At 33.3% G+C, this 25,495-nt stretch overlaps 1 protein-coding gene across 5 annotated transcripts in view; it reads right to left on the reverse strand.

Moving 5' to 3' along the window:
* LOC144230101 (uncharacterized) overlaps positions 1–25,495 on the reverse strand; it is a 272,386-nt gene that overhangs the window by 230,670 nt on the left and 16,221 nt on the right. For all 5 annotated transcript variants that reach the window (XM_077762307.1, XM_077762306.1, XM_077762303.1 and 2 more), the window contains exon 3: positions 21,886–21,939. In XM_077762307.1, the coding sequence (XP_077618433.1) occupies positions 21,886–21,939 (54 nt within the window). The remainder of the gene's footprint in view (positions 1–21,885; positions 21,940–25,495) is intronic.

Raw genomic sequence — 25,495 nt, forward strand, 5'->3', positions numbered from 1 at the left:
ATACATGCAGATAAAATGTATTACAACCTCACCTTTCCTCAAGTCTTTTCCTCTATTTGAAATTAAACATCTCTAAAATAGCAAGCCACCCAATCTCTCCCCAGTGGAATTTAAATAGTAAGCCTACAGTAATATTGTATTATTTTATAATGCACAACAATTAAAACAATGTTCCTGCAGCTACTTCTACTAAATACAAATTGGAATATACTTTACATAATGGAAAAAACTAAACTTAGCCTCTATAAAGGAAAATGTAACTTAAAGTTCAGAAGAGATTGCTTTGGTAATCAAAATAATGGATACTTAAGATTGTATATGAATCACTTGGTGCAAATTTTACTAAAGTTAGAAATATTTTAAATAGCATATTTGAGGAGGAGGAAAAGGAGGAGGATAACCAATGCTGTGTAGAGAGGAGAAAGATTTCCCGTCTCTAAAACAAAATGCAAGCAACCTTATCACATTTGAGAAACTAAGAATCAAGGAATCATTTCAATAAGAAAACACCGAATAAGCATTCAGAAACCACAGCAACCATGCTTATTACAAATCATCAGTAGTACTTAGAATCTATGCCCTAGAGCTTAGTCTCATTTTGTCACTCCCTCTCCTCTAGGGTATATTTTCCACAAGAAGTAAAATCATGCTCAGTAGCCATGGGAAGAAGAAAAAAAAAAAAACAATGCTGTATTTAGAAGCAGAGGTTAAGGTCAAGTCTCCACTTCAAGAGAAATAAAGAACTGGAACACGGGCCAAGGTCTGAAGTTTCCCAACTACTTAGAGAAAAAATGCAACAAAATAAGTAAAACATTGAACAATTATCTGGTTCATGCAAAAGGAATAATCTGCCAACATTTAATTAAATAATGAATGAGATGTGTTCACATGTTTTATCTGGATTAATTGATGGTAGCTCCAAATAATGGTTCTTCCATCTGCATTTCTCTTACTCAGTACACTTGGCCAAATAGCTTTCTTTCTTTGGGAAAAAAAATCAGGTGGAGTCAAAATTCCTATGCTACATTGATTTTCTTATGTTTACTATTTAATGAAATATTTCTTGTAAAAAATAACAATCTCTTGTTTATAAATGTACTTTCTAATATACTTGTATTTTTTTAATTCATGAGATCAATTTGAGTATTTGTACTTATAAGCAAAAGGCACTGACTAAACATAGAATTATGATTATTTGACAAGAATTATTATTTTCATAATACAAACTCATGAGGTTAGAACAATGACTTCTTTAGGAACTTAGGTCCTTACATTTTTCTAACCTGCCAACCCGAGCAACTGGGCATTTATCCTGAGGTTTTCTGCTCATGACCAAAGGATAGCTATTCAAAACATACAGGCATATAAAGTATGTCAATTGACAAAAGCAGTATTTTCCTTTATAATTTTTTTGTTGGAGAAGAATTTTACAAATGACTCCCATTACACATCTCATTGGCTGTCCAAAAAGCAATCATTAAAAAGAAGGAATGGGAAGGACTTGCGTTTCCAGATCTCATGTAAGGAGCTTGAAAGTCACTACTTCACCCTAACTAGTAAAATTCTTAGCAGACTTAAAATTAAAAACTCTTTTTGGACCCATAAAAGAGGAGAGGACACAAAGTAAACCACCGTCCCAAGTGTTGGAGAGACCAGATAATACAGGGAGTGTCTGTTCAGTGGAGCAGTGACTGAAGAGTGGAAACTGACTCAGGAATCAGTGCATGGAGAAGAAAACCTTAAATAATAATAAAGAATTGTTGGAGTCTCAGTACAACTTTGAGAGTTAAACATGACAGGGGAAACAAGTCATTGGAAACCCCCACAAAATGATGCATTTACTTCCAAGAACTTGAGAGTTCCCAAAGTAAATATGAAAGAAAATGCCTTTGTGGCTTCCAGAACAATGGGGAATGGAAAAGCAACCACTGAAAAATATATCAGAGCACCTTGTTCTTAACAAGGTCTGGCATCAGAGAAACTAGTTATCCAAAGCCTAACATGTTGTAGTATTATAAGAACCTATCTAATATGGGGGAAAGGAAATACCCAGATCTGGCCCACCCTAGTCATTCTGTCCCACCTAGGGGAAAAATAAACTGATAAACCTTATAAACTTTATAGTATAAAGGCATTGGCTCACTGAAAGACTGAGACCTAATCATAGGACCATAGAATGTCTACCTCTCCACCAGATCTCACTATCACATTACTAAGGTCTATTTACAGCAGCTCTTCATTCCCAGTACAAATGCCAAGCAATCAGGAAAAAATTTCAAGGCATACCAAATGGCAACAAGTACGATTTGAAGAGACAATGCCAGCATCAGGAATAGACATCATAGGGATGTTGGAATTATCAGACCTGATATTTAAAATAAACATAGTTAATATACTAAGTATATTAATGGATATACTAATGGATAAACTAGACAGTATGAAAGCACAGGTGGGCAAAAAATTGAATCATTAGTATTTGTCTTTTTGTTGGCTTATTTCACTTAGCATAATAGCTTCCAGGTTCACGCAAGTTGTTACAAATGACATGATTTCCTTTTTTTAAGGCTGACTATATGTATATATATATTACATTTTCTGTACCCATTCATCCATCAATATATACTTAGGTTGTTTCCATATCTTAGCTATTGTGAAAAATACCAAAAAAAACCTAAGAGTGCACATCCTTTCCTTTGGATATATAGCCAGAGGTGGGATTTCTGGATCATCTGGTAGTTCTGCTTTTAACATTTTCGAGAGCCTCCACACTGCCTTTCATAGTGGCTGCACCATCGTAAATTCTCACCAACAGTGTACAAGGGTTTCCTTTTCTCCAGATCCTTGCTAGCACTTATCTTGTGTATTCTCAACAGAATAGAAAACAATAGAAAAAGAAACAACAAAGCAAAGAGCTGTCTTTTAAAGATAAACAAACTTGACAAACTCTTAACTAGACTCAGAAAAAAGAAACCTCAAATAAATAAAATCAGAAATGAAAGAGAAAATATCGCAACAGATGCCTCAGAAAGAAATATATATCATAAAAGAGTATTATGAACAACTATACACCAACAAATCATAAAACCTAGAAGAAATAGATTAATTCCTAGAAACATACAACCTACAAAAACTGAATAAAGAAGAAACAGACAGTATGAAGAGACCAATAACAAATAAGGAGATCAAATTTATAATCAAAAGCCTCCTAACAAAGAAAAGCCCAGGACCAGATGGTTTCACTGGTGAACACTACTAAATGTTCAAAGAAGAGACATCAATCTCTCTTAAACTCTTTGTAAATTTAGAAAGAGAGAGAACAATTCCTAATTAACTTTATGAGGCCAACGTCACCCTGAAAAAGCCAAAGACATCACAAGAAAAGAAAACCATAGGTGAATATCTCTGATAAGCAGAGATGCAAAAATTGTCAATAAAATACTAACAAGCCAAATTCAACATTACATGAAAAAGATTATGCCATTTGTAAGCAAGTCTTTACTTTTCTGTGAATGAATTTATCAAAAATCACTGTTTACCTCAAATTAAAATATTGAGAACTAAGTATTTTCTCTTTTTTTATTCTCTCACTTAAATATACATATACACATATATACATCAGAATTTGTTTTTAATCACATTTTGAACTTTGGCTTAGGAGTTAGTGTTAAGAAAAACTATCTAAAACTTGGGAAAAAATTGGCATAAGAAATCTGAGATTACCATTTCAATATCATACTGATGCATTATTTAACAGGATTATCCCCAAACTATTTAATTTCCAGAGAAATGTGCTTTTGTTTGACCCTGCCATTTATTATAAAATTAAGATCTCAGACTCTTTGAAGTTACATGTTAACTTGTTAACCTTCTCTGGCAAAGATATTTTTCCTGGTAAATACCACCCAAAAGGTTATGGGTTTCTTGCCCTTAGTATATTAACTATCTCATTTAACTTATTTCAGTTCTGTACTATATAATCTTCATTCTTTTAATTCAAATTTGGACCGCATTTTCATCTTTCTGGTTTCCTTATTTATGTGTTGAATAAAGTCTATGAATGTGATCATTCTATATTTGTATGAGAGTCATATTTTAAACTTTTAACAGTTATGCTTTGATATTGGAGAGTAAAATAAAGAAAACCACTGATGATGACATTCATCTTTGCCACATGCGTTAAGTCTTTTAGAATCACTAAAATTAAATTAATTTTAAATAAAATTTAATCACACAGTAATTAAAGATGCACTGAAGTATATACTCAATGAGTTATGATCCAAGAAACTACTTAATTTAGTCAAAAAGTGGTTACTTTGCCTCAGCATAAAACAAATATTTGTAATGTTGGCATGAGAGGAGTTGAATCCTATTTAGATTATAGTTGATATCAAGGGTTCCAGTAGTAACTTAGAATTTTTTTTATTCAAGAAACTAAGAAATAATATGAATAACCATATTTTAACTGTAAGTTAGCTCCTGAGATCTTAATCTGCTCTACTGAGACAGAAGTAAAAAGCAGAAAAAAATAGAATTGCCGAAGAAAGAAAACTAAACTACTTGCTATTTCTTCAGTGTCATGAAGTTTTCCTGGGCAAAATATTTTAAAGATAGTTTCAAAATAAGATATGATTACTTCATTGTATATTTCTGTTAAATTTCTCACATGAAGTGTTTCTCCTGATACAGTTAAGTACACTAAAGAAGTAATTCACCTGTCAATTTCTAAGCCTTTAATAATGCAAAAACAGTCTGGCTCTACTTTACTTATCTATCCCTTTAAGTTCAAGCATTATTTGTGAGAAAACGAATTGTGAACAAATAAAAATTTTCAATTGTTTTATTAGGTGTTCAATTTTCTACTTCCTATTGTAGCTTTTCACGGACTCTTTTACACCTTTGCAAAATGAGTTTGTTTCAAAGCTTTCATTGCCTATATGATTTTAAATACCAGAATCTACATTTTTCATATTTAACAATTCATAGTGTTTAAAATGAAATTATTTTGGAGTGACTGGGTGGTTCAGTTGGTTAAGCATCTAACTTCAGCTTAAGTCATGATTTTGCAGTTCATAAGTTGGAGCCCACATGAAGCTCTGGGCTGACAGCTCGCAGCCTGGAGCCTGCTTCAGATTCTATATCTCCCTCTCTCTCTGCCCTTCCTCCCCTGCTTGCATTCTGTCTCTCTCCCACTCAAAAATAAATACAACATTAAAATAAATAAATAAATAAATAAATAAATAAATAAAATTATTTTATAATATTAAAAGAGAGTGAACAATGTTAAACTTAATGTAAAAAAGAAAATCTCATAATCATGTTGTTTATGTTTGCCTGAGCCCTTTCGAGATTCAGTTCTCATTTGAGATCATTTTATTNTGCCCTTCCTCCCCTGCTTGCATTCTGTCTCTCTCCCACTCAAAAATAAATACAACATTAAAATAAATAAATAAATAAATAAATAAATAAATAAATAAATAAATAAATAAATAAAATTATTTTATAATATTAAAAGAGAGTGAACAATGTTAAACTTAATGTAAAAAAGAAAATCTCATAATCATGTTGTTTATGTTTGCCTGAGCCCTTTCGNCATTTGAGAACATTTTATTAAATGCAATCAGTTTAAGAAAGAAAGCAAAATAATACAGAATCATCTTGGATTATTTATTCTTTGTTTTATACTAGATTATGAAACCAGAAGAACAAGCCCAAATTTTGATGAGATCTCAAAATTCAGAGCCACAAAGCAAAAGTAGAAAAGCATCTGTGTAGTTACACTGGGAGTATGCTCGTTTTGCTCCTTCAGCAAAGCTAACAAGTTAAGAAAGAGGAGTAAGAAATAATTTGTAAATAACAACATCATAATAATGAATCAACTATTTAAAATAATTTAGTCCTAAATCAGCTATGTGTGAAATCACTGAAATAAAGCAAAGTTTCAGCTAAAAAATAAAGTGAAACACACTTTTGATAAATTCTAAACAAGTATTAAGAAGGAACCATGAAGGGGCACCTGGGTGGCTCAGTCGGGTTGGGCAGCTGACTTCAGCTCAGGTCATGATCTCACCGTTTGTGGGTTCGAGCCCCACGGCAGGTTCTGTGCTGACCGCTTGCTCAGAGCCTGGAGCCTGTTTCAGATTCTGTGTCTTTCTCTCTGACCCTGCCCTGTTCATGCTCTCTCTCTCTCAGAAATAAATGAAACATTAAAAAAAAATTTGACCCTGCCCTGTTCATGCTCTCTCTCTCTCTCAGAAATAAATGAAACATTAAAAAAAGTTTTTTTAAAAGAAGAAACCATGACAATATCTTGAAAAATAAGTAATTTGCATTTGTATTAAGTATCTCATTCAAATAGCAACTTGAGTAAACTTTTACCTATTAACCTTTGGATACATCAGAGGAAATGCCACAGTAGACTTTTAATGGAATTCACAAGAGAAAATTCGTGCTCTGAACTTAAATCAATTACAGACATATAATTTGATTAGAATTATAATAATTTCATATTCAGAGAGAAAAAGAGAGATTTTTATAACTTAATATTTTACATCCAGTTCATAGCCATGTCTTACCTAATTTTTCTCCTATTTAACTGGTCCTACTGACAACCCTAAAGCCAAGGTTATTCATCTCAATAGTGTCAAGGGTTTTAGTTTTTAATGCTTTATTTTTTCACTGTATAATCTACTTAGTCTCCTTATATCAGCAATAAATTATTGAATTGTACTCTGCACCAGTGAATTAAAATTTAGCTTTCTCTCTTTCCAATTACTCTCTACATACTGTGCTTCTTTTCAATCTTGATTTCTACAACTATCCCCTTCTAATTCCTTTACTATGCCTCACCTGATTTGCTCCCAACCCTATTAAATTTCTTAACTTGTTTAATCAAAAAGTAACTTCAAAATCCATTTCTAGCTATACACTTTTACCCTACACAATATTCTTTTGCCTTTTTTTTTAACTTGGCATGTCAACCTAGAATCTGAGAATATTGCTTTCATTTTTGTCTCCATCTGTGGCATACCTTTGAATATATTGTTGATTATATTTACCTGGCAATATTGAAACTTATAATTTAACTTGAAGGTGTGATGGTTAAATGAGTACAACTTGATACACTATGTAATCCACGAAATATTAACCTAGTTAATGTTATCATTTGTTTATAAACCCAACCTGCTGATTCCAACCCAAAGTTCTTCCCAATAAGTACCACTATTGATCTATATATACTGCATATAGATTTCTTAGTACCTTGTAACTCAAGTGTGGCCTCAGGTCAGCAGCTTCCTCACCATCTGTTCATTTTTTAAATGCTGAATCTCAGGTCACACTCTAGAAAGACTGAAACAGCAGTCTAATTTAACACGATCTCCAGTGATTTGTAAGTGAGGTAAAGTTTGAAAACATTATTAATATATTTTACATATAAGATAGTATGAAATGTGTTCTTACTTCAATTTCAGACCTAGTACACTATTTTTTTTTGAAAGGGCACATAGATCGCCTTCCACTTCAGTGAAAAACCTGGCTTCTGTCATAAAACTCTTATCCAAGCTCTCTCAAAATTCAGTCATTCATTTATTCTTTCATATTCATTTATGCTCAAATAATTACTAAGAATCTATGATAAGCTGGACAATTTTGCAGCAATGATTTTCAGTTTTGGGGATTCCATTATAAGAAGAGAAAAACTTGCCCTCATAGAAATTTCCTAATAGATGAGGTAGGAAAACAGTAAGCAAGTTTAATACCTAAAATACATAGTAGATTAAATATAAAAAAAGAGCTATTAAAAACAGCAAAGCAGTGGGTGGCTCAAACGGTTAAGCGTCTGACTCTTGACTGCAGAGCAGGTTGTGATCTCATGATTCTAGAGCTAGAGCCCTGTATCAAGCTCTGCACTGACAGCTTAGGATTCTCTCTCCCCCTCTATCTCTGCCTATGCCTCTTTTTCTCTCTCCCTCTCCCTCTCCCTGTCTCTTTCTCTCTCTCTCAAGTAAACAAACAAACAAACAAACAAAAAATAATAGCAAAGCAATAGATGAAGTAGATAAAAGTAGGGAATATCAGAGTAATTTTATGCCCTCAATCGTTATCTTTAAGTGGAAAACACTCAAATCTAGTCGTCTGCCTTACTTCTTAATCTACGTGTTCTTTTCCAGGTACATTAAAGTCTTTGCATAGATTATGTAACTATTTAATATCATAGATTCATTATTATAAAATTAGTAATCTGATGTCAATTGGAGGCTCCCTTAGCTTGATAACCTTCTCTAATCCCTCCCCAACCTCATGCCTAGGGGAACCCTTTATCAACTTTTGTACAAATTCACAAAGATTCTCCATACATCTTTTTATCTTTAGAGCATCTCTGGTAAATCAAACCTGGAGCTCAAGTTTTCCTCAAGTCCTACCAGAAAAAGAAGTCGTAAACAAAAGCATTAGTGAACAAATGTAAACTTTATAGAAGACTCCATGGTAGAGAGAGTGAAGTATGTTTGCATTACATAGCTGTAGATTGGGCTCCCCAAAATGGAGATTTCTATGCAAAGAGTTTATTGCAGAGCATCCTCAAGAACCACACTAGAGAGCACCTACATAGCTCAGTCAGTTATGCATCCGACTTGGGCTCCAGCCATGATCTTGTGTTTTGTAGTTTCAAGCCCTGCATCAGGCTATATGCTGACTGCTCAGAGACTGGAGCCTACTTAGCATTCTGTGTCTCCCTCTCTGTCTCTGCCCCTCCCCTACTTGCCCTCTCTCTCTCTGTCTCTCTCTCAAAAATAAATAAATAAATAAACATTATGAAAAAAAAGAAAAAGAAAAAAGAACCACACCAGAAAAGCAGTGACAAAGCAGGATTGGAAAGAGGAAAGAATTGAATTGTGATGATTAAGTTACAAAAAGGACCTCAAATAACAGGGACAGTGGGAGTTCTGAGACTGAGAGCCCTCAGGAGATGTCCATAATTGAAGGGAGACATCTATACCCCTGCCTTAAGCAGTCATCTTCCCTATCTCTGCTATGGAACCATCTATAATGTTTATAATCCTGGTATCACTTGTGTGGTGAAGTCCTCCAAGAAAAAAGACATCAAGATGCGATTTAATATGACAATATCTGAAAAAGAAATTGGGAAAGGTGTAAAGAGGAGGTAGTAAGAGTTGTCAGACTATGATGATGTAATCACGTAAAGAAGAGAGAGGACAAAGGAAGAAGTATCTCAGACACTGCAATTCTGGTAGACTTTGGCAAAGCTGTTAGGGAGTCCTTAAGCCAAAGTGGCTTTTCAGAGGAGTCATGTACCTCTCAGCAATGGGTCAGTGTTAGTATTCATTACATGCTCAATTGCTGGCTAGGAATACTCCAAGAGAAGCATGGGCTTAATTTCAAAACTTGTACAACTAAATCTCCCTGCAGAGATCTGAGAGACATATTCTTACAGCTGGCATAAAGAGGTACTAGAGTTGCTGCTACAAAATGGGGACATGAAGGACCATGTCTGGAGTGTCAAGATACACTGAGATACCTCTTAGTACTTCTACTTCTGGCGACAGTAAATGAGCTCTTGCAGCAATCATGAACTGATAAATTAAAAGTAACTGGAGGCTCAGGAATGACTAGCTGTGTCATCCTACTAGGCAATGGAATTAAAACAAAAGAAATGCTAAGTTAATGGTCTCTAAAATGGGAGGTAGAGAAAAGTAAATATCAAGTATGGTCTCTTTTGTAGCAGCAGATAAATTTCACTAACGCTCTAATTTCAGATTTTTATTTTTGACATCAAAGACAACCACCACTTTGAAAAGCCAATCAATATTGGGCACAAGTATATCTGAGTAATGCAAAATATAGATATTAGTGAATTCTATTGGATTAAGCACTCCACCTTCCTATGGCTATCCTCTGAGTTCACCTGAAATGGTGGAGACTAAACATTGTGCTTCCCTATCCCTCAGTGATACAATCTAAAGGCATATCCAACATTGTTTTGCAGAGGGTACCCTGCAGAATTGAATCACAATAACCCACTCATTAACACACTCTATACTGGTTTTTTCTTTCCTCTAATATTACTTTCTCTCATTTTTATTTCTTTGAATCATCTTCTAAATACCGAACCTGAATTCAAGTTTTTATCTCATGATTGCTTTCAAGAGAACACGAAACTAAGAGAATAAGAAAGTAGGCATTTTTCCTAGGAATTAGGAAATTCTTTAAATAACATTTGCTATTTTAAATCCTAGAAAAATTTTATAACATTTCAGAAATATAATTGGAAAACTATAATTGTTCAATATTCTGATGGTCTCAGAATATTAATAACAAAATCATCTCCTATACGGAAGATAAGAATTTAATCTCATGATTTTATTATATCTGTAAACAGAGTATGTTATTTTTCATTCTTAATTTAACAAATTGTTTTGGTAATTGTGAAAAGACTTAGTCCCCAAAACCTAAATCATTTGGCTCCATTTTCTTCTGGCCAGAATAGGTTAAATAGATTCCTAGAAACATGTAGATTTGGTTGTTTGATTAAAGAAAAAAAAACTTCCTGGGGCACCTGAGTGGCTCACTTTGTTAAGCATCTGACTCTCAATTTCATCTCAAGTCACTATTCCATGGTTCATGGGATCAAGCCCAGCAGAGTCTGCTTGGGATTCTCTCTCTCCCTCTCTCTTTGTACCCTCCCAAAAGAAATAAATAAACTTAAAAAAAAAACCCTTCTTATAATAAACGTGCTGAAATGTGATTATGAAATGAGGTAGGCATTATAAAACGCATATTTAATAAAATAAATTATCTCAGGAGGTTATTCAGTTTTTCATATGCTAACTAGAAGGAAGGTACCACAAAGTCATAAGTGAAGGAGACGAGAGCAGAATATGTCTTCCTTTTTTCTGTTGTATCATAATGTATAAAAATTGAGAAATTGAATATTGGAATATGGTTCATTACATAGAAAGCTTTAGTAAGAATTGTTGCAGCTAACAAAGAAAAGACTTTTTCCAAGGCCTTTTCATAAAACCATTAATGATGTTTATATTGGTGCTCATTCCTGATAAAGCAGACAGCTAATTTCGCTTTGTTTTGTTTTGAAGGGAAAGGAGAATTGATGTCTGAATGACTCCCAAAGTTTCATAACTGACAAATGCTGACTTTGTGAATTCAAAATTCTATTTTCACTAAATAGAATCAGTAATGGTTAAAGTTTGGAACGTAATGAAACTTTAACAACTTTTCTTTTTCTGTATTTTATTTCTGTGTCTTATAATCACTTGAAAAATATCATTCATTAATGAATCTCATCATTTTATAGTAAGTTTATTTTTACCATAAGGTAGTATGCATGCTCTGAGACCCAAGTGGCCAGACATGAAGGAAGAACCTACCTACAGCATATAGTACCCAGAAGGACAACATTACCAGAAGACAAACCAAAAATGTGATTCCCCTGGAATGAATTGACTAGACTAAAGGAATGGCTTCAAATTCCAATTTTCTTTCAGAGAAAGCAAATATTTAAGTTTCCATTTAAAAAGTTTCAAAAGTCAAATATTCTACTGACTTCTCTCAAGTAACAATATCAGAATTCTATTATATAATCTGTAAATAAACCTATATAATGGGAAAATAATGCTTCTACTGTTTCTCATTAATTTAATTCATACAAGTGTACTGTCGGACTAAGCAAAATGTTAATTTAAAAGCTTCATTTTTCTTCAAAGAAAACATTGCTTTTGTATTCTTATGGTAAAAATGCAGTCCTGAAGTGATTTTTTTTGAAGGCACAGTTTTCAAAAAATTCTATTCATGCCACATTCCTAAGAATTAGCAACTATGAGAAATAAATATTCAAAGAAGGTACAAATCTCTGAACTCCACTTCTATAAGAATACTTGACTGCCCTGTTAAAGTAGACAGAGTTCCCAATGCTAGAGTATAAATTCAAGCTATCTAAGAAATCTGACAAAAATGAAGCCCACTCACCTCAGGGAAATCTAGGCAAAATAAGATTCAAGGCAGTAAAACATTAAAATAGTTATTTTTCAATAGCATTTCTCTGATGACTGAGTAGTTCTTTTAAACTGAAATATTCTAGACATTTTTATGTTAGAGAAAATCATAGCTTAGACAATATTCTATTGAGGCTTAGGAAGATATTTTTGATTCCATATTATATGTTATAAAGAAAAATGCTAGATAAAAAATGAAAGACTGGTCAGAATCTCATAGATCTCATAAATCAGAAACTTGAGCGCTCTGTGTTAAAATAGCACTTCAAGGCACACCGCAACCGTACATTTCTTTGCCAAGCCTTTTAAAAATAAAGAAAAGCTTAGGGAATTCATAAATGAGATTCCTTGATGAAAATATGAAAGTAACTTTAAAAACTCACTTAATATAGTTAAAAAAATTAAAATGTTTAATAATACATTTTCATAGGTGGGTTTTCACTTCTGTGAATGAACTGTCAAATGTATTTTGAGTTTACCAAAGTGATTTTTTTATTTAAATTTATTGTTGTCTTTTTTCATTTTTACTGGGAGGATATCTACCATTCTTATGATGGGAGACTGCCAGAAAAATGTAGTCTGGAAGTCAAGTCTTAAATTTATTTTCCCAAAATGCTTTTTTTTCTTCTTCTTTTTTTGTTAAATATTAAGCCAGGGGTGACTGGGTGGCTCAGTTGGTTGAGCATCTGACTTTGGTTCAGGTAATGATCTCATGGTTTGTGGGTTCAAGCCACACATCGGACTCTGTACTGACAGCTCAAAGTCTGGTAGCTGCTTTGGATTCTGTGTTCTCACTCTCTCTGTCCCTCCCGCACTCACACTCTCTCTCTCTCAAAAATAAGTGTAAAAAATGAAATTTAAAACAAATTTTTAAATTTGTTTTAAATATTTTTAAAATATTTTTTTAAAATATTTTAAAGACATTAAGCCAAAAATAGACTTGGCCATATGTCTACCTTGCCAAAGAAAAAACAATATATGTCTTAAAGTAACAATATACATCTTGCATAATAGGGTTTTATTTACTAGTTAATGGATAGCATAAAAAGCCAAAAGATTCAAATTGAGAGATTTTTTTAATATCTGCCAGTTTTATATATATTGTTATAGGGATTTTAGAACTTTCACCACCAGCTTTTTGGGTTTGACTTCATAAATCTAAAACCATTCAATTGTTACTTTTGAAAATGCCTTCAATCCTGGAAAGCTGTCACCAGAAGTATCCCTACCAAATATTATATAACATCACTTCAAATTCAACCCTTGACTATCAAATCAGAATTTAATCCTTTCTAGTTCTAAAAGAAAGGCATGTCACAAATTAATAATTAGCCTAAAAATTATGTAAGGCTTAAAACTAAATTTCGTGTTTGACTGAACTTCAATTTTTTATAATCCTCATAAAAATCCTTTTTTTTTTTTTTCTTTTTTCAGAGAAACACTGATTCTGAGTATTAGGAGACATACACTGAAATGGAAGCTCAAAAAGGACAGAGATCTTCTAATCAGTATCTATGACTCTCAGCACAATGCTTGGCATATAGGTAACATGAATAAATGAAAAAAGTACTTGTCATCTGGCATTTAAATTCAATGGTGTTAAGCATGGGGCTATGCTTACTGGGATTGTGCAATGATATATTCAAGAAAAGATGTAGAGAACAACTCTGAAAAAAAGGAAAACATTTAAATTTAAAATTGCTCATTGAAAGTATCATTCATGTTCTGCAAAGAAATCTCTAATCTAGTTTGCTCATACTTTTTCTAATCAAGAATTCCTTTCAGCTTTCGTAATCCCAAAGCAGAAATTTAGTATCATATTGAATTCTGAATTTAGGTGGGCATAATAAAACTGCCTTGAAATTATGACTTTGAACTATTTTATAGGTAGCATATACTTTATTTTTGTGGTGTACTTGGTCTCACATCAGGAAAAGTTAATATTTTATGTATCTTACCAACCAATTCTTTTTGTTTATGGATGGTTGCCATGACTTTATCTTTTTCTTACAGTCACTAATACTGAATTTCACAACGCCATTCTTTCGGTTTTTTGGGAACCATTCTTGTATCTCCAAATAAAGATTATTAATCAGTATATTAATTTTCTAGTGGATCTTGTTTTGAAAGTGATATAATAATTTTTCTTAAATTTTATCAAAGTTTAAACTTTACTATAGAATATTTTTATATCAGTTATTCTCACAAAGGAAAAATCTTTTCTCATTTTTGCCCTAACAGGTCTTAATTATCAAATTCATCACATTGACAGAAAGATAGAGGAAAATCAACTATTGATATGATCGACAGATGCAGTAAACATCTGATTGATGCAGTCAATATTCATTGATTTTAAAAGTTTTTAGAAAGATAAGAATCGAGGAATTTCAATCTGATAAATAGCTATAAAGTCCCCAAATAAACATCATCAGTATGGTGAATTGGTGAATTATGGAAAGAGTAGATATGTTACAGGCATGGCTACTATCTGTATATTTAATGAACACTATCTTAACAGGCTTTTCAAATGAAACAAGAATAATAAGAACAAATAAATTGATTGTAGTTTGTTTACACAATTCAGCAATGAAGATTAATAAGCTACTGCTACATACAACATTAATAAATCTTTCAAACAAAATGAAGCCAGTGACAAAAGAAAATTGTTCCATTTATATAAAGTTCAAAATCAGTATAGACTATTGGAAGTCAAAGAAGTGGTGCCGTTGGAGTGACCACAATTCCTTACAAGGAGGCACAAAAGAACTTCTCATGTTCATATAATATTCTCATTATACAATGATGTTCACTTTATTAAAACATAGCTGTTTTATTTATTTCGTTATCATTTGTGTATATTTTGTGTATATAATTCAATAAATGTGTTTTTAAAAGGAATCTGCTGCTTGCTACTGTACAAATAGTAATTCTGCATAGTAAAATTATAATGCTATATAATACATATAATATTTTATTATATACTTAACATAGCAATACAGTAATGGCATAGGTCAAAAAAATACATTACATAATACAGTAAGGCTATATAGTAATGCGGTGATAAGTTATATAACAATACATTAAAATATCATAGCTAATCCACATCATGTTTAATGTATGCCTTATTCCAGGTGCTTAGCATGTTTACATTTAAATCCTAAAAAAAATTCCTAGACTTTTACCTCCCAGTTCCATGAGTATGAAGTTCGAAGGTCAGCACTCCATCTTAAAAACAAAATACTGAACACACTGGAAATAAGCAAACACACACAACTCTTTTGGGATCCACAAGAGGGGAAAGGACACAGGGCAAACTGCTGTCTTCAAAACCAGAGAGACAGACAGGCAAATACCTGGCAGCATGGCTCACTAGACCTGACAGGAACCACCATGGGAACCAGTGCCAGGTAGAAATAAAACTAACCTGTAATTGACAGATTACTGGAGGCTCCAAAACTCTGCGAATTAAAAACTCAAGAGAAACCTAGTCATAGTGGGCCCCCACAGTATTGTGAGATTTACCCCTAGGAGCTCAATGGTGTGTCCACAGTAAATAGCAGAGAAAAATACTCTGCTTTTGGGGGTGGGAGACAGTGTGTGGTGGAAGAGGGAGGAATTATTCTGAAATAGCCAGCACAATGCTCTTATTAACGAGTCCTGGCATCAGGGAAAACTAGTTATCCAAAGCATAACATGCTATGGTATTATCAGAGCCTAATGATATGTGGGAAGGCAAATATGCAACGCATCCCACTGTAGCCATTCTGTCCAACCTGAGGAGGAAAAAAAAGAAATTAAAAAAACCTCTGAAAACCTTATGAAGTTTACAATACTGGGCAGAAGCTCGCTAAAGGACAGACCTAATCATAGGACTATAGAATGCCTACCTTCCCCTCTACACCTCACCACCACATCACTAAGGCTTATTTGCAGCAGCTCTTCTTACTCAGCACATGTCAAGCTATCAAGAAAAACTTCCAAGGCATACTAAAAGGTAACAAGCGCAATTGAAGAGACACCACAAGCATCATGAAGAGACATGACAAGGATGTTGGAATTATTAGACCAGAGATATAAAATAACCATGATTAATATGTTAAGGGCTCTAAGAGACAAAGCAGACAGTATGCAAAAGGAGATGGGCAATGCAAGAAGAGAGGTATAAATCCTAAGAAAAAATCAAAAAGAAATGCTTGACACAAAACAAGAACAAAAACAACAAAAACAATGTAACAGAAATGAAGAATGCTTTTTCTTTTTTAATTTAGCGTTTATTTATTTTTGAGAGACAGCATGCTCAGGGGAGGGGCAGAGAGGGAGTACAAAATCTGAAGCAGGCTCCAGGCTCTGAGCTGTCAGGTTTGAGCCCAATGCGGGGCTCAAATTCACAAACCATAAAATCATGACCTGAGCTGAAGTCAGATGCTTAACCAACCAAGCCACCCAGGTGATCCTTTGTATGTTTATATTTAAGTGAAATAATGATAATGATTATACAAAACACAGGAGAGGAAAATTAGGATTATTTTGTTATTATAAAGCACTCACACTACCCATTAAGCAGTTATGAAAGTTGAGTTGGATTAGCTGTGAATATATTGAATATATTTACAAACTAGATGCACTAAAAATTGTTTTTAAAAAGTATATTTAATATTCTAAGAAAGTAGCATATAAAAGAAGCATATAAGATGTTCAATCAAAACCACAAAAGACAGTAAAAAGAGTGGAAGACAAAAACAGGAAGAAAGAACAAGCATAACAAACAGAAAACAGTAACAAATTCAGTAGATATTAATCCAACTATATCAATAACACTTTGAATGTCGATGATCTAAATGCAACCAATTAAAAGACAGAAGTTATCAGAATGTATCAAAAAACAAGACCAATTATAGGTGATCTACTAGTAACCCACTTTACACAGAAAGATATGTATAAATGAAGAATAAATGGATGCAGAAAATATACCATGATGACATTAATCAAAAGAAAACAGAATTAGCTATATTAATTTCAGACACAGCAACTCCAAAGCAAAGAGGGGGATAAAGAAAGACATTACATAATAATAAAGAGGTCAGTTGTCCACAGAGATATAACAATCCTTAATGCATATGCACGGAACAACAGACCATCAAATTATGTGAGGCAAAAATTAATAGAACTGCAGAGAAACAGATGAATCCACTATCATAGTGGAAGACTTCAACAACCACCTCTCAGAAATGGACATAACAGCAGGAAGAAAATCAGTAAAAACAGTTGAATTCCACAATACCAATCAACTAGATAAAACCCACCTCTACAGACTACTACTTTCCAACAACAAGATAAATATTCTTCTCAACTTCACAAAGTACCAAGATTATACTACATGCTGGGCCATAAAATACACCTTAACAAATTTAAAATGGTAAAGATCACACAATGTCTGCCTTCAGACCACAATGGAATTAAGTTAGAAACCAATAACAAAAAGAAAACTGAAAAATCCCAAATAACATGGAGATTAAACAAGCCACCTTTATTTATTTATTTTTTTTACTTTTTAAAGTTTATTTATTTTGAGAGAGACAGAGACAGTGTGAATGGGGGAGGGGTAGAGGGAGACACAGAATCCCAAGCAGACTCCCTGCTGCCAGCTCAGAGTCTGAAGGGGGCCTCAAACCCATGTAACCATGAGATAATAACCTGAGCTGAAACCAAGAATTGGACACTTAACTGACTGAGCCAACCAGGTATCCTGAAACAACACACCTTTAAAAGACAAGTCGGGGCACCTGGGTGGCTCAGTTGGTTAAACATCCGAACTAGGCTCAGGTCATGATCTCTAGGTCTAGTCCCTGAGTTCGGGCTCCACATTAGGCTCTGTGCTTACAGCTCAAAGCCTGGAGCCTGCTTAGGATCCTGTCTCTCTCTCTGCTCCTCCCCCCTTGCACTCTGTCTTTCTCTGTCTCTCAAAAATGAATAAATGTTAAAAAAATTTTTTTTTAAATAACAAGTGAATCAAATAAAAAATCTCAAGGGAAATTTTTAAACATTTTGAACTAAATAAAAATTAAAACATCTTAACAAAATTTGTAGGATGCAGTAAAAACAATACTTAGAAATTTACATTAGATTACATTAACATTAAATGCATATATTAGAAAATGTAAAGATCTAAAATCAATAATCTATCTAAGGAAACTAGGAAAAGAACAAATTAAGTCAAAAGGAGGTGGAAGAAAGGGAATAATATAATTAAAAGAGAAATCAATCAAATTGAAAATAGGAAATCAACAGAGAAAATCAATGAAAGCAAAAGCTAGTTCTTTATAAAGATCAGGAAAATCAGTAGGCCTCTAGTCAGGCTAACTAAGAAAAAAAGAGAGGACACAAACCACGAATATCAGAAAAGCAAGAGGAGGTATCACTTCAGATCTCATGAATATTCAAAGAAAAATAAAGAAATCCCATGAACATTTATATCCCCATAAATTTGATAATCCGGTTGAAATAGACCAATTCCTTAAAAGACACAATAAAGTGATTATTTGAATAGGCCTATATCTATTAAAGAAATTGAATCAATAATTAATTAACTTTCCAAACAGAAAGCTTCAGGGCCAGATGGGTTCACTGGCAAATTACACGTAACATTAAGGAAAAAAAATATACCAATTCTCTAGATATTTTTCAGTGGATAGGAGCAGAGGCAATACTTTTTGACTTATTCTATGAGGCCAGAATTATCTTAATACTAACACTAGGTAAAGAGATTGCAGGGTAAAAAAAAAAAAAAAAAACCTACAGACCGACATCTTTTATGTGCTTCTGTCAAAATCCTCAATAAAATGTTAGCAAATCAAATCCAACAATATATATAAGAATTATATACCATGACCAAGAGGCATTTATCCCAGGTATTAAAGGAGGAATCTTAACTTCATATTACTAAATCAAAGAAGCCAATTTGAAAAGACTACATGCTATATGATTCCAACTATTTGACATTCTGGAAAATGCAAAACTATGGATACAGCAAAAATATCAGTATTTTCCAGGGACTTGGTGGGGAAAGATATATGAATAGCTAGAATACAGAGAATATTTAGGGCCAGGAAAATACTCTGTGACACTATAATAGTAGACACATGCCATTATACACTTCCAACAAAAAAATGTAAAACACTGAGAGTGACCTGTAATGTAAACTTTGAGTTGTGGGTGATTAAGATTATGAATGTAGATATATCAGTTATAACAAATGTATCGCTCAGTTGGAGAATGTGGATAGTAGCAGAAGCATGCACGTGTGAGGAAGGGGTATATGGGAAATCTCTATACCTTCCACTCAATCTTGCGGTGATTTACTGTGAAATTACTCTTAAAAACAAACAAAAAAAAAACTCATAAAAAAATCCCATGATTTTATTAGACATCCTACATGAGTAACATAGTAAATTATGTAAGAATACAGAGAAAAAAATAAGTATAGTCAGCATATATATCATGCTTAATGTATGATGCATTGCTATATGTTCTTAATATGTTTATATGTTTAATTCTAAAAATTATTTAATCCTATCATTATCCTCACTTTACTTATAACAGAGTACAGAGAAAACAGAAGCTCGGATATGTGCATTGTCCAATTTCACATGGTTAATCCATGGCAAAGCCTGATATGAAACTAGCTGCATAAATGGAAGGAAGACAATGCATGACTCTCCTTCAGCATCAAGTGCACATGTTTAGAGGTATCTAACTGTCTCATTGTACATTCAGTGTCACTATTTTGTTATAACAAAGAGACATCTTCGCTCACAGTCACTACTGAGTTCCATTTGTGAATTGATTCTTTTCCCTCTTCCTCAGACTGTTCCTACAACTTTTCTTCATGGTCTCCAACAACAGTGCTGTAATAAAAATTACCATGAAACTAATGATCTCTTGGTGAGAAATCACCTATAAAGAGCACAGCTAAATTGTACAGACACACTTTAACCCCACATGCCTCTGCTAACTATCCTCCAACTCTCCAAGGAAAATAGCCAAGTATTTGGGTGCCTGGGTGGCTCAGTTAATTAAGCATCCAATTCTTGTTTTTTGCTCAGGTCATGGTCTCATGAGTTCATGAATTCGAGTCCTATATCAGGCTCCACATACTGACAATGCAGAACCTGTTTGGGATTCTTTCTCTCCCCTCTTATGTATGCTGTCTCTCTCTCTCTCTCTCTCTCTCTCTCTCTCTCAAAATAGGCAAGCTTAAAACAATAGTGAAGCAGAATAAATATACTATGAAAACATCTGGAATCATAAGTTCAATCACCCATCAATTCAAATCATGAGATATGAAACATTCTACAGCCTAACTGCCTTATCTATTCACTTTGAGTTGATTTTTTGATAAGACAAAATTTAAATATATGACTTAAACATATTACTTGATTTAAATTTATGTTGCATCCCCACTTAGTATGCAGGTTATGAAGTGAAAAAGAACAAAAGCAGGAGAGGGATTAATAAATGTAGATAGAGCTGATATGCTTCTATGGTAGGCAAAATATTAGCATCATAATTATCTGTAACCCTAAGTAGTAAATTTGTTAATATTTTAGTACCTGCCTCTATAGTATAGAACATTCAATTAGACCTCGAGCTACAGTTTCTCTTCTCAAGCATCATACAAGTAAATAAGGAGCAGCCTCATAACTATGTTAACTTAATTTAATGTGACTTTCTTTTTTTCTTAGGTTTACATCCATTGTGAGTTATTCATATATTAAAATTTAAGGCTGTCTGTGAAACATTGTGCAACTATGAAAGGTAAATGACTCTAATCTTAAAAAACCTTTCATTTTTTAAAAAACTCTTATTTGTTGGCTTTCCTAAACCTTTCAAATAGATTTTAGGTTGGCTCTACTGAGTATGTAAACTTGTTTTAAACTGCTTATTGAAATGGTATTTAATAACGGTAGAGTAAGAGAAAAAAAATTAAATATTGATTATCACTCAAAACTACTTTAATGTTAGTTATTCTTAGTTTTTCATAGTTTGGTATTCAGTTAATTTGTGTAATGATTCTCATTAGTTCCTCCACAGTAAGTCCAAGGAGCAAACAGTAAGCTTCAGTGATACGGTCTAAGCATGCCGCTTGTTTCCTTGCATATGCTTCAAATATTGTTTTCCATAAATCATAAAATTAAAGCATAGTATCAGGATAAAATAATCTTGATTTTTCAGAGGTTCAAAGGATGCAGTAGGAAAGACCCTAGCAATCATCAGTTGGAATTATGTATTTTACAGATGAATATGAATAAACTATAACCCAGAAATATTAAGTGATTTGCTGAAGGCCACAGTGTCTGTCACTGATAGATCAAATTTAAATCCCCATATTACCGGGATTACAAGCTATATTTTTAATGTGTCATATTTGTTTCTCAGAAATGCATTAATTTTGCCATTGTTACAAGGAATAGGGAATAAGGGATATAATTTCTCCTTAAGAGTCCAGAATTTAAATTTATATTATTGTCTTATTAAATGGCTAAATTTGAGCTGAATAGATAGAAGGTGGAGGTGATATCTGGTCTTTCTTACAGCCAATAATTTTATGATTTTATTCAGAATGCTGATTGACATAAATGGCCTTTCAAATATTTTGTAGTTGACTTGAATAACATTTTTGACTCAAATTTTCAAAATGTTCTGTTAATTTTTTAAAATAGAGCATGTGAATTCAAATCAATAGGGTTATAAATAACTTATACTATTCCAAAGCAGAACTGAGCATTAGTGATGAATTTAAGGTAGCCATAAAAATATATTATACATAAATTGATTGATTTTTGTGCATGTTTTTACTCACAGGCTATTTTGAGCTCCAATGATTGTTAGTGTGGTCCCATTCACTGGATAATATCTGTAAAATAAAAACAAGTGAAGATAATTTAGCCTTTGCTTATTTGTTGATTCCCTGGTTCACACTATTTTCCCTCTTACTTTAGGTAGCAATAAATAACAAAGTAAAAAGTTCTCATGTCAAGTTAAGTTACTATTTATGGTATATTAATATGGATCAATTAAGAAAACAAAGAAGATATGGAAACATTAAGGATAAGTTCAAATATTCATCTAGATTCATAGTGATGAGTGGCAAGATGCTAAGCAATAATATCCTGTCTTTGCTTCTATCTTTTCTATGCATGACTGTGCATGAGGGAAGAGAGACTGAGATTGAATTTGGTTGTAAACTTCCTTTTGTACATAAAGTTATATAAGCATTTTCTGTTGCCTAGACTTTGTATTGGCCATTTTTAATCATTAAAATTCCATTGAGTATATGTACTCTAATTACTTATTGAGGAAATCTAGACTGCTTACCTGTGTAAGTAATATTGCAATTAATGTTATCATGGATGATTGTGATTAAGTATATAGATTTTGGTATATTTCAATTTAGACCTATCTCAAGAAGCAAGAAAAATCCCAAATACACAACCTAACCTTACACCTAAAGGTCCTTTTCTAGCTTGAAAATGACAGCAAATAAACCCTAAAACCAGCAAAAGAAGGGAAATAATAAAGATTAGCATGGGGAAAAAAAGACATAAAAACAGACAAATGAATAAACAGTAAAACAGATTAATGAAACTCAGAACTGGTTTTTTGAAAGAATAAACAATATTGATAAACTCCTAGCCAGACTTATCAAAAAGAAAAGAGAAAGGACCCAAATAGATAAAATCATGAATGAAAGAAGAGAGATCACAGCCAACACCACAGAAATACAAACAGTATAAGGGAATACTATGAACAATTATATGTGAACAAACTGGGCAATCTGGAAGAAATGGACAAATTCCTGGAAACGCACAAACTACTAAAACTATAACAGGAAGAAATAGAAATTTTGAACAGACCATAACCAGCAAAGGAATTGAATCAGTAATCAAAATCTCCCAGCAAACAAGAGTCCAGGGCCAGATGGCTTCCCAGGGGAATTCTACCAGACATTTAAAGAAGAGTTAATGCTTATTTTTCTGAAATGGTTTCAAAAAATAGAAATGGAAAGAAAGCTTCCAAACTCTTTCTACAAAGCCAGCATTACCTTGATTTGAAAACCTACAAAGATCCCACTAAAAAGGAGAATTAGAGGCCAATATCCCTGATGCACATGAATGGAAAAATTATCAACAAGATACTAGCAAATCAAATTCAACAGTACATTAAAAGAATTATCCAACAAGATAAAGTGGGATATCTTCCTGGGATGCAGGGCTGGTTCAATATTTGCAAATCAATCAACATGATACACCACCTTAATAAAAGAAAGGTTAAGAACCATATGACCTGATGCAGAAAAAGTGTTTGACAAAATACAGCAACCATTCTTGATAAAATCTCTCAACAAAATAGGGACAGATGGAACATAACTCAACATCATAAAAGCCATATATGATATATCTGCAGCTGGTATCATCTTTGGGGGGGAAAACTGAGAGCCTTTTCCCTATGGTCAGGAACAAGACAAGGATGCCCACTCTTACTGTTAGTATTTAACATACGACTAGAAGTCTTAGCCTCAGCAATCAGAGAGCAAAAAATAAATAAATAAAGGGCATAAAAATTGGCAAGGAAGAAATTAAACTTTCACTGTTTACAGATGACACGATACTCTATGTAGAATACCTGAAAAGCTCCAAAAAATTTCTAGAACTAATACATGAATTCAGCAAAGGCACAGAATATAATATCAATGTGCAGATATCTGTTGCACTTCTATACACCAATAACAAAGCAGCAGAATAAGAAATCTAGGAATAAATCCCATATACAATTGCACCATGATCAACAAGATACCTAATAAACCTAACCAAAAAGGTAAAGGATCTGTACTCTGAAAACTATAGAAGACTTACGGTAGATATTAAAGAGGACACAAGGAAATGGAAAAGCATTCCATACTCATAGATTAGAAGAACAAATATTGTTGAAATATCTGTAATACCCAAAGCAATCTACACATTTTATGGAATCCCTATCAAAATGCCACCAGGATTCTTTACAGAGCTAGAACAAACAATCCTAAAATTTGGCCTGAAGAGCTAAAGCAATCTTGAGAAAGATAAAACTGGAAGCATCATAATTCCAGATTTCAGGCTATATTACAAAACTGTAGTTGTCAAGACAGAATGGCACAAAACAGACACAGATCAATGGAACAGAATAGAAAACTCAGAAATGGACCCATAACTATATGGTCACCTAATACTCAACAAAGCAGGAAAGAATGTCCAGTGGAAAAAAGACAGTCTCCTCAACAAATGGTGTTGGGAAACTGGACAGCAACATGCAGAAGAGTGAAACTGAAGCACTTTCTTACACCATACACAAAAATTAAATTCAAAATGGATGAAGGAACTAAATGTGAGGTATGAAACCATCAAAATCTTAGAGGAGAACACAGGCAGCCACATTTTTTACCTCGGCTATAGAAATGTCTTACTAGACATGTCACCAAAGGCAAGGGAAACAAAAGCAAACATGAACTATTGGGATTTCATCAGGATAAAAAGCTTCTGCACAGTGAAGGAAACAATTAAAAAAAAACAAAACTAAAAGGCAACTTTCCAAATGGGAGAAGGTATTCACAAATGATGTATATCATAAAAGGTTAGTGTTCAAAACCTATAAAGGACTTATCAAACTCTATATCCAAAAAGACCCCAATAATCTAGTTAAGAAATGGGCAGAACACATGAATAGACATTTTTCCAAAGAAGACATCCAGATGGCTAACACACATGAAAATGCTCAACATCACTCACCATCAGGGAATTACAAATTAAAACAACAATGAGAAATCACTTCACAGCTGTCAGAATGCCTAAAATTAACAACACAAGAAACAACAGGTATCGTCAAGGACATAGAGAAAGGGGAACCCTTTTGCACTATTGGTGGGAATGCAAACTGGTGCAGCCACTCTTAAGAAAAGTATGGAGAAGTCTCAAAAAACTAAAAATAGAACTACTTTATGATCCAGCCATTGTACTATTAGATATTTAACTCAAAGGTTACAAAAATATAGATTAAAGGGATACATGCACCCCAATGTTTATAGCAGCATTATCAGCAATAGCCAAACTATGGAGAGAGCCTAAATGTCCAACAACTGATGGATGGATAAAGAAGATGTGGGTCATCATCAAGAAAGTATGGTATTGGCACAAAAACAGACACATAGACCAATGGAACAGAATTGAGAATGCAGAAGTGGACCCAAAAATATATAGCCAACTAATCTTTGAAGAAGCAGGAAAGAGTATCCAATGGAAAAGAGACAGCCTCTTTAACAGATGGTGCTGGGAGAACTGGACAGCAACATGCAGAAGAATGAAACTAGATCATTTTCTCACACCATACACAAAAATAAACTCAGAATGGATAAAGGACCCGAACGTGAGACAGGAAAC

Source organism: Crocuta crocuta, unplaced genomic scaffold (genome assembly GCF_008692635.1).
Source record: "Crocuta crocuta isolate KB4526 unplaced genomic scaffold, BGI_CrCroc_1.0 scaffold83, whole genome shotgun sequence".
Classification (NCBI taxonomy): domain Eukaryota; kingdom Metazoa; phylum Chordata; class Mammalia; order Carnivora; family Hyaenidae; genus Crocuta; species Crocuta crocuta.